The sequence below is a fragment of the Glycine soja genome, chromosome 6 (assembly GCF_004193775.1).
Source record: "Glycine soja cultivar W05 chromosome 6, ASM419377v2, whole genome shotgun sequence".
Lineage (NCBI taxonomy): Eukaryota > Viridiplantae > Streptophyta > Magnoliopsida > Fabales > Fabaceae > Glycine > Glycine soja.
This window is the reverse complement of record NC_041007.1, coordinates 38,891,869-38,907,492: the sequence shown is the minus strand read 5'-3', so window position 1 is coordinate 38,907,492 and position 15,624 is coordinate 38,891,869. Positions and strand designations below refer to the sequence as shown.

At 30.8% G+C, this 15,624-nt stretch overlaps 1 protein-coding gene across 1 annotated transcript; it reads right to left on the bottom strand.

Moving 5' to 3' along the window:
- Window positions 1–940: 940 nt before the first annotated feature.
- On the bottom strand, window positions 941–5,581 carry LOC114414183 (protein ULTRAPETALA 2-like). The gene is made up of 4 exons (XM_028378503.1): window positions 5,395–5,581; window positions 3,713–3,937; window positions 2,211–2,538; window positions 941–1,330 (listed from the first exon to the last, which is right to left on the bottom strand). Exons 1-4 carry the CDS (start codon window positions 5,429–5,431, stop codon window positions 1,156–1,158), a joined length of 765 nt encoding a protein of 254 aa, XP_028234304.1. The 5' UTR covers window positions 5,432–5,581; the 3' UTR covers window positions 941–1,155.
- Window positions 5,582–15,624: the final 10,043 nt, after the last annotated feature.

Sequence of the window (15,624 nt, the reverse complement as noted above, 5' to 3'; positions counted from 1 at the left end):
CGGTGTTCTAACTGTAAAAGAATATACCAACTAAAACATAATTTTGGAATCAAATCGATTGAATCAAATCCTATCCACAAATATTTTAAAAAAAGAAAAAAGAAAGAGATGGAGGAGACTAAGAAATATTGATGGGGTGTTTAATGCTTTCTGGTCACGAAGCCTAAATATGTAGTGAACGATATGATGCCGAGGACAAGCCGTTGACTACCACGCCCGTGCGTACCATTGGTTCTTCCATTTCGGATGTTTCTGGATTAAGCATGTGGTAGTCCTATAGAACGTGGGATTATTTTTCATGAATAGATATAAGTGATACATCACAGATTGCAGAAAAAACCAAAGAAACACCCGGATAGAAAATAATCCCAGGTTCACTAAATTGAGGATCCTCCTATGGAAAATACAACTCCGAGTTATCAAATTTCAACAAATCCAATCACAGAACAACAAATCCATATCAGAACAAGTTACCAAGGCATTGGAAACCAACAACAATCCCTTTTTGTTTCATGATGTAATTATGAATTCGAGTTACATGGGAACAAAGAAAATGTCAAGCTTCAACAACCTTGATGGAGGTGCAGACACAATCTATAGAATTTGGAGTGTCTGTCACTTATATTTCCACCATACTGGCTACTAGTTGATGTGACCCCCTCAGGTTGAGAGTTCGATACACAGCATGTGGTCTGATAATGGCCTGACAGCATGTGGCCCTATAGGCCAACAACAACCATTATTTTGAAGCCATATTAGAATTACTGTTTAGGTCTTACTAAACTCCTAAAAGCTAGTTTAAGAGCAGAAATTACCCCATATATCACTAGTTTATGTGTGATTTCCTACACAATGGTATAATTAATTTTCAGTGTTACGTAAATTAATCATCTTAGATGATCAGAAATATCTCTAGCCATAAGCCTCATGCCAACTCCAATACACACCAGCATAAAAAGATACTATAAAAAAGAAATCCATAAGTTGAGTATCATATCAGACTCATACAATTATTCAAAGAGAACTAGTTCTAGTTAGATCAAATGAAAGACTCAGAAAAAGATAGTTTCTCAAAACAGTAATAAAGAGGTTCAAAGTTTCTCTGCAACATCATACAGATTTTTATGTTTCCATGGAAGTGCCAAGTCAGTCTAATTAAGGTTCAGCATAAAGCATAAAGTCTCTGCATTCTTGGCAATTGCAATCCTCAAAGCGGCACTTGATGCACCCTTCGCAGTAACAAGTTGAGCAGCCTTGGCAAGTTGAAGAACGAGAACAGCCCCTGCTTGCTCTCAGACTTGGTCTCTCTTCATCATCATCGCAGGTTATTCTGAAAAATGAAAATTACCACCTCATTAATTAGAATTGATATTCGAGCAGATCTCTCAACAAGAATATAGCTTCTTACAGTATTCTAGTTTACTATATGCTGTATAAGCTAATGTGAGTCACTTTTCCATCTATACACAGTTTGGCTTGGCCCCAAGCTATAACATGCAAGAGTCACAATATTTGGACACTAAAATAGTACATACAGCTTTGTTTCTCTTTATCATTCTATCATATCATAACATTAATCACATAGTCATTTATCTCTCCATCTCTGATTGCATGGGTGATCATCCGGCAAAGTTGTTTATAACAAATAATCTTGAGTTTGAGTTATTGGTGTGTTGAAGTTGTAACTACTTGGAAAAAGAACCTTGTCACCATAATTAATGATCCTACCTTACTAAAGCAGGATTGTCTCTACTGAAAGAGATTTGGGATTTTAACTAAAGTATCACTTACCTCTCTCTTAGAGACACACTGTGGTGGTCCATGTATGTTTTTCGAACGTATAGTGTGCTTTGCAAAATCAAGTATCAACTACTAGTAAAGACATTTTAAAATTGAAGGAATTAAAATGTCACCCCTACAATTTCTAGTTCTAACTTGTGGGTGTCGTATGTTCGCAGGATATTTGTTTTACTAAAATAAAAATTTGATTTCTTATCAACATTATAGGTGTTATTTTACAAGATAATAAGCTAACGGAAGGGACCAATTTGATCAGAAAGTGTAATTTTAAGGGATTAAAGTAAATAAATAAATAAATAAGCATCTATAAGACCAAACTGAAACCTAAATTAGAAAGTTGACAGGATCATATAAATCGTGCATGAACTTGAATATCATATAGCTTGAGCTGTGATTTGGGAGCAACTTACTTATGGTAAGGCCAAAGAGAACAAGTCCAGGATTTGTTGTTCAAAGCTTCATGGTAGTTCTTAATATCTGGTCTGCTCTTGAGACGGAACCTGCGCTCCTTCCTGCAACTCGTGCAATGTAGGAACTCATCCCTGTGAAAGTTTCGTTTCCTTATTGCAGAGTCTTTCCAGTTAGCCACATTTGCCTGGTGTGTGTAATATTTCGTCAGAGGTGTCTTCCAGAGTGGAACTCTATCTTCATCTTCACAATGAACCCAGATGTTGCTCTTCCACCTTCCAGTCCCTTCTTTCAAAGCATGCTTCTCAAAGGCTTCTGGAGTCACATTCACTGATCCAAATAATAATTGCAAAACTAAATTAGTGTAATAAGATTATCTATTATCTATATTTTATTTTGGTTTCTTATGTTTAAAAAGTTGAACTTTGGTCTGAGTGTCTTTATTAGACCACATTGATCATTTCCTCACCTTTTACACTAATCGTATTAATTTTTCACAATTTTCCACTTGTTAACCAAATTAGTGTCACAAACTAGCGGAAGAATTAATATGGTCTAATAGAAAAACTTTACTGGAACAACGTGAAACTTTTTGAAATATGAGCAAACTGAAACCTAGATAAGAAACCAAAATTTTATTTTAGCCTACTACCACCACTACTAATAATAATATATTTGCTGTCTCTTTTTCATTTGAACATATATAGATATTTGTAAATATTGTAATTGTAATAATGATATAATCCATACTGACAGTGGAATCTTATTACCTGTTAATCAACACTAAAAACTTTGTAAGTTGTATGCAATGTATCAAAGAAATCATTCACTACCAACTAAGCATCCAGTAGAAATAGTGGTTTTCAGAATAAAATAAAATTAAATAGTATTTCCGTTTCACAGTTATTGGAGTTTACTAATGATGAAAATTTATGTTTTCAGCAATATTAGTTAGTTTCACATATGTTTTTATGTTTTCAAAGAAATAATCACATTTTTTATATTCACCCACGCTAATTAATAATGTTAACTAATCAATTAATTTTCTAATGTGGATTAAACCAAACATATAAGTGACTCAATGGGTCTAGCTCAATTGAGAATCCTCAACGAACACAATTAATCATGGAGAGGGGTGAGAAGCCTTAAGTGTAAATTAACCCCGAACAAAGAGATTATGATTATTGTTAATTAAAAACATATAAGTCTTGTAATATGCATGCATATTTAAGGAGAAGGAAAGAAAGTTTCTCTCAAAAAGAAAAGAGAAGGAAAGGAAGTACATAAAAGTCTATGCTATTCATTTTATTAATTCGTCCAAATTACAAAACAAAAGCTCTTATTTAACTTATTCTACATATGAAAGAGAATCATGAAAGGCTAAAAAAAAAGCTTTTATTGTACAATTATATTAAAACAAAACAAACTACTTGCTTCAAACATGAGAGATCAATTATAGCATGAGAAAGAAAAAAAGCTTCAGAAATGGAAGTGGAAAACTTACCCAAAGGACACCCAGGGCAGCACTCACAAGTGATAAAATATTCACCATTATTATTGATTTTTAGCCTCCCAACATAATCTCCATATACTTTGTTTGTAGTGCCACAAAGAACCTCAATATAGTCTTCACCTCTGTTGAAACCGAGGATCATTTTGAGCTCTTCTTCATCAAACAATATCTTACCATCATCTCCAACCCTAAACTGTTTTCTTCGTTTTGATGACCCTGTGTTGTTTCATCATGAAAATAGTTCAAGCCAAGAATTTGTGCATCTGTTTTACATGGTCAGGATAATTGACCATGGCCCACAACCCAATAGAAGGATGTGTGCATCTGTTTTACATGGTCAGGATAATTGTAACATAAATTGATAAATTAAAACACACACACAATTAAAAGAGAGAGAGAGAGAATACATGTTTGTTAAATGATATCTCAATTGGTCATAAAACAGAGTATGTCAATGTGAAACAATGAAATATTTGATAATTGAGATAGACCTTATGTATATATGGAACTATTGGATGACAAACTAAAGACATTATATTAATTGAGATAATTGACATAGTTAGCATTTCTTTTTTCTTCACATCTTTCTCTAGTAACACTTGTTGAGTGTGAATGAATATATTTTTCCATAGTTTTGTGGTTCAATGAAACTTGTTATATGACCTATTCGGAATCTAACTCATTGGAACAATCAATTCCGTCTTATTTTTAATTAAAAATATATTAATTGATTCCAAAGGCTATTTCAACCTGTGGCTTGAATGTGATTCCTTTTTAACAATCCAAGCATTTGGGGATCCTAGCATTATGCCATGGAGCTTGCATAATCGTTGGATGAATTGCTTAGCTTTCATCAAAACATTGAATTTCCAGGTCTATTCAGAGAAGGTAATAATTATGCAGATGGTCTTAGCCAACCAAGGTCTCCAGGAAGTGGGGTTTATTTGGACAGATGTTCTCCTGCTTTTAATTAAGGATTTCTTCTTTAGGGAAAAGTCTGGTTTACCTAGCTATAGATTTCATTTTACGTGAGTTTGATTTGGTCTCCTCACTTTTTTCTTGTAATTTTTATTTTTTACATCAATACTACTACTAGGTGGGCTTCATAGAATCATTAATTAGTGTCATTGGTGTCAACCTAGTTCGGATAAATGGCTCTAAGGTGATGTCCTATCTAGTTCCATAACCAAGGGTGCCCAAGTGTTGAGGTGATGCTCACATAACAACACCTTTCAATTACACAAATAAAATAAAAAATGAATCTACATTTCCATATGGAAATTTTCCTCTGAAATCAAAATAAATCATCTAAATGGAAAAATACACCCCATTTGAAATCTAAAACAATTAATAATCAATGTTCTAGTTTAATGGAATGATGATCTTGAGACCAAAGTCATTTGATGTTAAATAGAAAACTACTAACAAAAGCAAGATACATCATCATCGAAACTTAGCTATATAAAAGGGATACTTACAAGAAAATAATCTATCAATATAAACTTAGATAATCCATAAAGTCAACTAAAATCATATACACTTCAAATTATAACTATGTAAAAGAAGAATTTGCTTTTTACTTAAATGCATAGAATTCAACTATCTATTGAAACCATATGAAAACTTACAACACTTAAGGAAAAGAATTGATTTAGAAAAGAAATCACACTAACCTTGAGTAAAATTGTTGAATTCTTTCTTTATCTCCATTCTTTGACTTCTCTTCCGTTGAGGTGGATTCCCTGTAATGTAATCATAAGGTGAAAGGAAACCCTTAATTTAATTTTACGTCTCTTCCAAAATTAACAAAATGTAGAAAGAAATTGGAACCCTATGTTCATGACTAATGAATTGCGTGAAAATTGAGTGTAGGCATACCGGATTTCTCTTTAGCCATTTGTTTTAGGGATTTAGGGTATGGACTGTTATCTCCTCAAACAAAGTTTTCACAACGATAAAAATTTTCAATGCTATCTAATGTGCCTAATAAACTATGTTACAAAAATATAATTTTTAATTGTTACTAAAATAAAAAGTTGACGCGTTAAAAGAAATAAAATGGGAATCCCCAAAAAAAAGAAATAATAATTAAAAAAACCATAATTTCTTCAAAGTTGAAAATATAATTAATGAAAATTGATGAGATAATTTTGAATCAAATTATATTAACTGTCCCTTATTAAATGAATTTTGGAAGTAAGTGATAAATAGTTTTGCATAATATACAAATCGCATTAAATTGTACGTTTTCAAAATAACTTTATATTCAAGTGTTATAAAAAATAATAAATGTTTAAAACACAATTGTCCAAGTGCATTGCACACTATTTGAACCGTGGTCATCCTTGCTACTTATAATGAGATGTTGATCATAATAATGTTGGATCGAGTGGCCTCAGAATAATTAAGAAGGGGGGGTTGAATTAATTATTTCTAAATCTTTACTAATTAAAAATTACTCTTCTAAGGCTTTTACTAAATTGTTAAGAGAATGAGGAGTAGAAGAGAAATTTAACAGAAAGTAAAAGCGGAAATTAAATGCATAGCAGAAAGTAAAAGAGTATGGAAGAAGGAAACAAACACACAAGAGTCTTTATACTGGTTCGGCAACAACCCGTGCCTACATCTAGTCCCCAAGCGACCTGCGGTCCTTGAGATTTCTTTCAATCTTGTAAAAATCCTTTTACAAGCAAAGATCCACAAGGGATGTACCCTCCCTTGTTCTCTTTGAAACCTTAGAGGATGTGCCCTCCACTAGAACTGATCCACAAGAGATGTACCCTCTCTTGTTCTTAGTCAAACCCAAGTAGATGTACCCTCTACTTGTACCACAAGGGATGTACCCTCCAACGTGTTAAGACAAAGATCTCAGGCTGTTAAACCTTTGATACTTTGTGAATGGGGATACAAAAGAATTCTCAGGCGGTTAGTCCTTTGAACACTTTTGTATTAGGGATAGGGAAGAATCAAAAGAATTCTCAAACCGTGTCGTTTTGAATTCTTTGACAAGGGAGAAGGGAGACACAAAAGAATTCAAGCGATTAGTCATTTGTTCTTTTGGAAAAGGGAGAAGAGAGACACAAAAAGAATTCAGGCGGTTAGTCCTTGGCGAATTGTTTTTGGCAAAAGGAGAAGGGAATGAAAAAATGAATAGCACAAGTTTTCAAGGTTTGGAAAACCAGAAAACTTCAGAAAGCTTTTGGTACAGAGAAGAAGAAGAAGAAGAAGAAGTTCAAAGAGACTTAGAAATTAATATGGAAAAATTGCTTGTATTAAAAATAAATTGGAAAAGAGAGATTTAAAATGCAAAACAAAGTCTTGCTTTTATAGACTCTTCATGTCTGGTCAAGAGGACCATTTAGAAGAGTTATAACTTTTAGAAAAACTTAAAACCAATTTTCAAAAGTCAAAAACCATTTGAAGAGTTACATCTTTTGATTTTATTCAGAAACAATCACTGGTAATCGATTACCAAATCAGTGTAATCGATTACACAAAGCTTTTATGTGAAAGGATGTGACTCTTCATATTTGAATTTGAATTTCAATGTTCAAAGGCAATGGTAATCGATTACCAAAACATTGTAATCGATTACAGCTTTTTGAAATTAATTGAAATGTTGTAAATTCAATTTAAAAACTTTTTCAAAACAATTTTGCTACTGGTAATCGATTACAATAATCTGGTAATCGATTACCAGAGAGTAAAAACTCTTTGGTAAACATGTTTTGAGAAAAATCATGTGCTACTCAATTTTTGAGAAAAAACTTTTCATACTTATCTTGATTAAGCCTTCTCTTGATTTATGAATCTTGAGTCTTGAATCTTGATCTTGATTCTTGAGATCTTGAACCATGAATCTTGATTCTTGACTCTAAACTTTCTTCTTAAGTCTTGAATTCTTCTTGATTCTTATCTTGAACTCTTGAATTGTTCTTGATTCACTTGAGTTGTTCTTTGATTGATCTTTGAGCTTTTTGTCATCATCTTTTGTTATCATCATTGTTATCATCAAAACACCTTTGAATCATCTTTGATTCACCATGAAGCTTTGCTTCTACAATCTTCCCCTTTTTGATGATGACAACTTCTGAAATCAAGAAACACACACACAGTTTTTCCTAGTCGATCACTCACATAAATTCTCCCCCTTTGTTTTTGAATTTGTGCTTATCTTAAAATTAAATTGTTTACTCATGTGAGTTCTTGATTTAATCCCATTTCTCTCCCCCTTTGACATCAACAAAAAATCAAAGTGTGTAACAAGTATAAGATAAACATATACTATTAATCATTCACAAGGCATACATTGAAGAATATAAACCAATCATGAAAATATATAAACTAATCATGAAGCAAGAAACATGACTATATCAAATATATAGAAAAATCACAGTCATATATCATACTTCATAATTGTTCAATCATACCATGCAAATAAAGGAAATACTAATTTGTTCAAATGTCATAATAATATAGCCAAATACACGAGAATAGAAAACAATCAAACAAGATATCATAACCATTCATCACACTAGAAATATAATACTTCACAGAATGTCATATAATCCAGAAAGTCATTCATAATAACCAAATAAAAGTACATACCACTGATCATATATTATCAAAATAATTAAGTTTAAAAGTCATAACCATAAGCAACCAAGAGAAAGTAAATATAATCATCATGTTCAGTCATACTAAACAAATATTAAAAAGAAATACTAAGTGCTCAAATGTCATTAAAAAACATACCCAAATACAAGGATTAAAAACAAAATATAATCATTAAACAAGAAAAGAGAAGCTTATAGAAATCAAACAAGATAATAAATTATTCTCACATTATAATAGAAGCATATGTGCATCAATAACAAATAAGTCATAAGTCATCAAAACACAAATCATTTGTCTAAGTCACTTGCATCTAGAAGTCCTAATTCTCTTTTAATGGTGTAGAAAGAGTCTTTGGTTAGTGGTTTTGTGAAGATGTCTACAAGTTGGTTTTTAGTATCTACAAATTTTAAAACACAGTCACCTTTTTCCTAAGACTAAGTGCTAATTGACTATCAACACTTACCAAGATGATTTTTTTTTATTAACATAGAAGGTTTCATCACATTAAAATAATTTTATTTAAAATAAAATATAATAATTTTGAAAAGCATAAAAAAATATTTTGAACAATCAATCAAGTAATTCAAACATATCAAACAAGAATTATACAAGGATTGAAGGATATAGATCACAAGCATTATCAAACATTCAGATTTGTTAAAGATAATTTAAAAACTTAGAAAGTTTAAAGAACTCAATCAATCATGTAATCATTATTTTTTCTCAAACCTACATGCTCAATATCTTTATCATGCTCATGCTTGATAACACATTTTTCAAAATCAAAAAGATACTTTATATATGAAAATTCTTATATAAAAATAAATAAATATAACATAATGGATTTTGAAAAACTTTATGAATGAACTTTAAGCAAGTAATTCACATGTCATATTTAAAAATTATGCAAGAATCATACAAGAGATATAAAGTCATACATAACCATTCATAAATGACTAATCACATATCACATCAAAAATCATGCATAATCATTTTAAAAATATATATTATCAAAATAATCAACATAGCTTTTAAGCACAATCAATCATCAAATATTTCAAATTAATTAAATTTAATTAATAATCAACTAACTATGCACAATACTTTTAAAAAAATTTCAAATTTAAAAATTTTTAAATTTCAATTTCAAATTTCAAATTTCAAATTTTAAATTTTAAATTTTAAATTTTAAATTTTAAATTTCAACGTCCAGTAACTTCCTTTTTCAACTTCCAACTTCCAATAACTTCCACTTTCATTCTCAACTTTCAACTTCCAATAACTTCCGAATTTTAATTTTGAAACTTCCAATAACTTCCAAATTTTAATTTTCAAACTTCCAACTACTTGGACACAATTACCAAAGACAAAAAATCAATCATGTATATTGAAATTATTTAAACTAAATATAGTTAATTAATCATAATAAATTTTAACATAATCAAATAATTTTGAACTTATCTTCAATTTATAGAACTAAGTCTATTCTATTGTAATCGATTACACATAGTGGTAATCGATTACCAGAGAATTAAACACTGAAATTTAAGTATCAAATAACAACTATCAACACATATCATGATAATTATTTACTTAATTCAATTATCCTGTCATGTCAAAACAAACAAAACATAAGCAATTCAAGCATTAAACTAAATTCAATTAATCATATATATTCAAAATTAAAACTAAATATAGTTAATTAAACATTGTAAACACAATCAAATAATTTCAACAACTATTTTCTGTTTAATTTTTTTTATTTCTTTTATTATTAGTACATATATGTGTGGGGTAGAGGGTGTCACAGCATTTCCATATGGAAGTTTTCCTCGGAAATCAAAGTAAATCATCTAAATGGAAAAATACACCCCATTTGAAATCTAAAACAATTAATAATCAATGTTCTAGTTTAATGGAATGATGATCTTGAGACCAAAGTCATTTGATGTTAAATAGAAAAGTATTAACGAAAACAAGATACATCATCATCGAAACTTAGCTATATAAAATGAATATTTACAAGAAAATAATCTATCAATATAAACTTAGATAATCCATAAAGTCAACTAAAATGATATACACTTCAAATTATAACTAATGTAAAAGAAGAATTTGTTTTTTTCTTAAATGCATAGTATTCAACTATCTTTTCAAACCATATGAAAAGATACAACACTTAAGGAAAAGAATTGATTTAGAAAAGAAATCACACTAACCTTGAGTAAAATTGTTGAACTCTTTCTTTATCTCTATTCTTTGACTTTGCTTCTGTTGAGGTGGATCCCCTGTAATCATAAGGTGAAAGGAAATCCTTAATTTAATTTTACATCTCTTCCAAAATTAACAAAATGTAGAACCAAATTGAAGCCCTATGTTCATGACTAATGAATTTCATGAAAATTGAGTCTAGGCAGACCAGATTTCTCTTCAGCCATTTGTTTTAGGGATTTAGGATATGGACTGTTATCTCCTCAAACAAAGTTTTCACAACGATAAAAATTTTCAATGTTATCTAATGTGCCTAACAAACTGTGTTACAAAAATATAATTTTCAATTGTTACTAAAATAAAAAGTTGACGCGTTAAAAGAAATAAAATCTGAATCCCCAAAAACAAAAGAAATAATAATTAAACAAAGCCTTAATTTCTTCGTAGTTGAAAATATAATTAATGAAAATTAATGAGATAATTTTGAATCAAATTATATTAACTGTCCCTTATTAAATGAAGTTTGGAAGTAAGTCATAAATATTTTTGCATAAAATACAAATCGCATTAAATTTTACATTTTCAAAATAACTTTATATTCAAGTGTTTTAAAAAATAATAAATGTTTAAAACACAATTGTCTCGGTGCAATGCACACTATTTGAACCATGGCCATCCTAGCTACATATAATCAGATGTTGATCATAATAAATATTAAAATAATTGACAATGTATTTTGGTTAAAAAAATGAGTATATTGCATTGACCCCCCTCAAGGTTTTGGTTTATTATAGTTGATACCCTTCATTTTTTGGCATTATTTTTAGCCCCCTTCTCTAAACTTCGTGAAGCTTCTATTAACAAATAAAATTAAACAAAAAATAAATTATTTTACTTTTATGATAAACCCAAATTTCCCTTGTCACTAGATATATGGAGATTAGGTTTGGAGGTGGACTCTTCGACTCCTGCAAGGCCTCTCCTTTTTGTCCTTTCCCTTCACTGCCACCAAGATCTAATCAAAATCTTGTTCCCCCACTCTCGCTGCCACCATCACCACCAGCGACAGCTGTATCCCACTCTTTTCTCTCATTGTCCTAGTTCCCACTCCATGCTCTCGCCACCAGCATGGACAATGGAACACCGCCACTTTAACAACAACAAGTCGATCTAAGAACCACATAAATCCAAATCTTCACTCTCCGCACACGATGAGGAATCCAGCTCGGTCGTCGAGTCTCACATTGCAGCAAATCGAACATCAAGAAGACCTCCAATGTCAAGGAAGAAGATGAATTGGAGTAACTCTGCCTTGTTTATTCTTGTTCAATTTGTGGAGGATTTCATTGGGTTTTATGTTTAAATTTTGTTTGGTTTAATTTTTATCTCCTTTTTGTTAATTTATTCTATATTCTATCGTTATACTTTGGTAATTTAGAACCATTAAATAATAAATAGGGTACAAAAAGTGATTTGGGCTTGCATGTTGCAACTCATTTAAAATGGCGCATACTACCGAATTCATGTCTATCCTAAAATTATGGAATATTCATGCCTCACCTTCACTAGTTTTTTTGTTGAATTTTGGAAAGAAGTACATAGAATTATAGATGTGTTTCTAAAAGAACAAAATATCTCTTGAATACATAGAATTAACTTGCCTTTTGAAACCATATGAAAACCTAAAACACTTAAGCAAAAGAATTGATTTCAAAGAAAACCACACTAAACCTTTTGTAATATTCTTGAGTTCTTTCTTTATCTTGATTCTTTGACTTCTCTCCCGCTGAGGTGGATCGTCTGTAGTGAGATCGAGAGAAAGGAAATCCTTAATTTTATTTTTCACTTCTTTCAAAATTACTTCGATAATCAATAAAATCCACTAAAATTAAATACACATCAAATTATAACTATGTTTGTAAAAGAAAGAAATATTGCTTGAATGCATAGATTTTAACTACCTTTTGAAACCATATGAAAACATGAAGCACTTAAGGAAAATAATTGATTTTAGAAAAATCACACCAACCTTGAGTAATATTCTTGTCTTTTTTCTTTTTCTCATTTTCTTGACTTTTCTTCTGCTGAGATGGATCACCTATAATCATATGGGGAAAGAAAACCCTTAATTTTATTTTGCAACCCTTCCAAAATTAATGAAATATAAAAAAAATTGGAGTCCTAAGTTCAAGACTGCACAATGAGATGCATGGAAATTGATTGTAGGCAATCCAGATTCCTCTTCCGCCATTTTATTTACGGATTTTGTTATGGACTGTTTTCTTCTCAAATCGAGTTTTCACAATGAGAAAAACTTTCAATGTTGTCTAATGTGCCTTATAAACTATGTTGCAAAGATATAATTTATAATCACTTTTTAAAATAAAAAGAGGACACGTTAAAAGAAATCAAATCTGAATCCCAAAATAGCCAAAGAAATAATATAATTAAGCACACCCTTAATTTCTTCATAGTTGAAAATATAATTAAAGAAAAATGATGAGATGATTTTAAAAGAAAGTATAAATCGTCACTTATTAAATGAATTTTGGAAGTAAGTGATAAATATTTTTTTCATAAAATACAAATCACATTAAATTGTACGTTTTCATCATAACTTTATATTCAAGTGTTATAAAAAATAATAAATATTTAAAACACAATTGACCCAGTGTATTGCACACTATTTGATCGTCATCTTAGCTACATATAATGAGATGTTGATGATAATAAATATTAAAATAATTGAGAATGTATTAGAAAATAAGTTTTTAACATCGGTTATTTAAGACTTTCAACATCAATGTTAAAAGTATCGACATTGAAAGTATTGTCGGTAACATCGATTTTTTGAAAACCGATGCTAACATAAAATAACAACATCGGTTATTTGAATAACCGATGTTTTATAATAAGAATTACACAAAAAAAAGTATATATGTTCATACCAACGTTGGCAGTTAACTTCGATTTTTGTAAAAAACCGATGTTAACTTCCAACTTTAACATGAAAATCGATGTTAACATTGGCAGTTAATATCGGTTTTTTAAAAAATTGATGTTGTTAGTGTAGTTTAACATCGGTTTTAAAAAAAACGATGTTGTTTTTAGGATTACTTTTTTTAATATACTATCTGTTTTTTCAATAAACCCAAAAATTAAACTATAAATTTTAAATCAGACCACACAGCATAGCATATTTAATTTTCATTATGTTTTGAAATAGGTTTTAGCAGAAAAATACCATGAAAAATTTATTAATAACTATGAATTAAAAGAATATTTAATGTTAAAAGGAGACATGAATTGTAAAAAATGTAAAGCAAGTAAACTAAAATTACAAAATTTCCTAAACATCCTAAGTTTCATTTCTAATTTTCAAATAATTGCCCACTGGAAGCGAAGCACCTTTAATCTCTTGGTTCAAATGGTCTAGAATCATTGAAATACTGATAAAATAAAACATAAGTTAATAATATAATATCAATCATAACAAAATCAAATTTGTTTGAATTAAACAATTACTGTTTCCCAGTTATTCTCGAAACTTCTTAAGATTATAGTTGACATCCAGTGCATCACGTAATACACACACTCAGTGCTTCCTTTTTGTCTATTACACTAAATACATGATGAAATTTAGATATTGAACGTTAACTACAAATTAGTCTACACTGACATAAAATATAAGTAGAAGCATTGTTTAAATCACTTACTTTAACAACAATCCACCTAGCACCAGCCTTCGATTTACTTTGTGGAGTATCGTCAGGTCCTTTCAAAGCATTGTTGAATACAAACATGGATGGTTATTGTACAATTAAAATATTGATGTTCCCAACTAATGCTAATGCAAATGTATTGAAAAACAACACTGACCTGTTAATTATTCCTTTGAGGTAGTTGTCTGACCTATTATGTAACGAACAAAACCAGATGACAACATTTTCCTTAGGCAAAATGATGATTATTTGCCAATATGCACTGCAGTGGAGACCAATATAAGTTATTATACTATTATACGTTATTTAAATTCATTTATTCAGTTAAACTTACCCGTTTAGGTAGGCTCCTAGGTACACATCTCGTTTTGAATTCTGCATCCAGTTCTTAATGTAACTTTTTTATTCAAATTGTGATTACCCAAATCTCTGGATGGACTGTGGCTCGAGGAATCGATACACATCGACATTCCCCGCTCACATACTTGTCTCAGTCATATGCCTATTGTTGTTAACACAAAGTAAATTATGTATAAATTTAAAACAATAAGTTAGGTAATTAAGAATAATCTAAATTGACTTATAAAATCGACAACTATATAACAAAGATACTGAAACATTGACCATCATGTGCTATTTAAGACAGATATTTATGCTTTATGTACAAGGAGAAGTCTTCATTAAACACCCCGAACATGCTAGCATCCCACATAACCTGTAATGGCTTCAGAAAAAGCTGTGGGATGGTCAATGTCATCAGATATAGGGGATCATCGACCTCACGATATGGCCTATTTGCAAGTTTTGTCGGTCCCACAACTCCCTGTTTATCCAACATAATTTAATTACAGTGAACACTTTAATTGAAAAAATAAGCATGTAATGACACTAAAATACCTGTTCTGATAAACGTTTGACCAGATGTGTCAACCAAGTCAGGAAGATGTTAAGTGTCTGCCCCATTAACTTAACCTCTTCAGTGGGTACAGGAATGGGAGCATCTACATCTCTAACCTCCTCAACACCAACCTTGACTTGATCATGCAACAAAGGAATGTTGCGAACGGTTGTGGATCCCTCATAAACATTTCCTAAGGCAACCAGGCAGGGAGGATTTTCTTCGATGTACACCGCATTTGTCTGAGTCCCTCGTGTCTGGATTGTTCCCTAAGGGATCAACAAACATCTCCTTTGTGCTGACACGAGCAGCTGAAGGACCAACCTCAGGCTCAGGAAGCAGTGCGAGTCCCTATGATTGCATCTGCGACTGAAACTGGGACTGCATTTGGCTGAAGGATAACATTAGTTGTCGAGTCCCTATGATTGCTTGATCATTATACCAGCTCCAGCAGC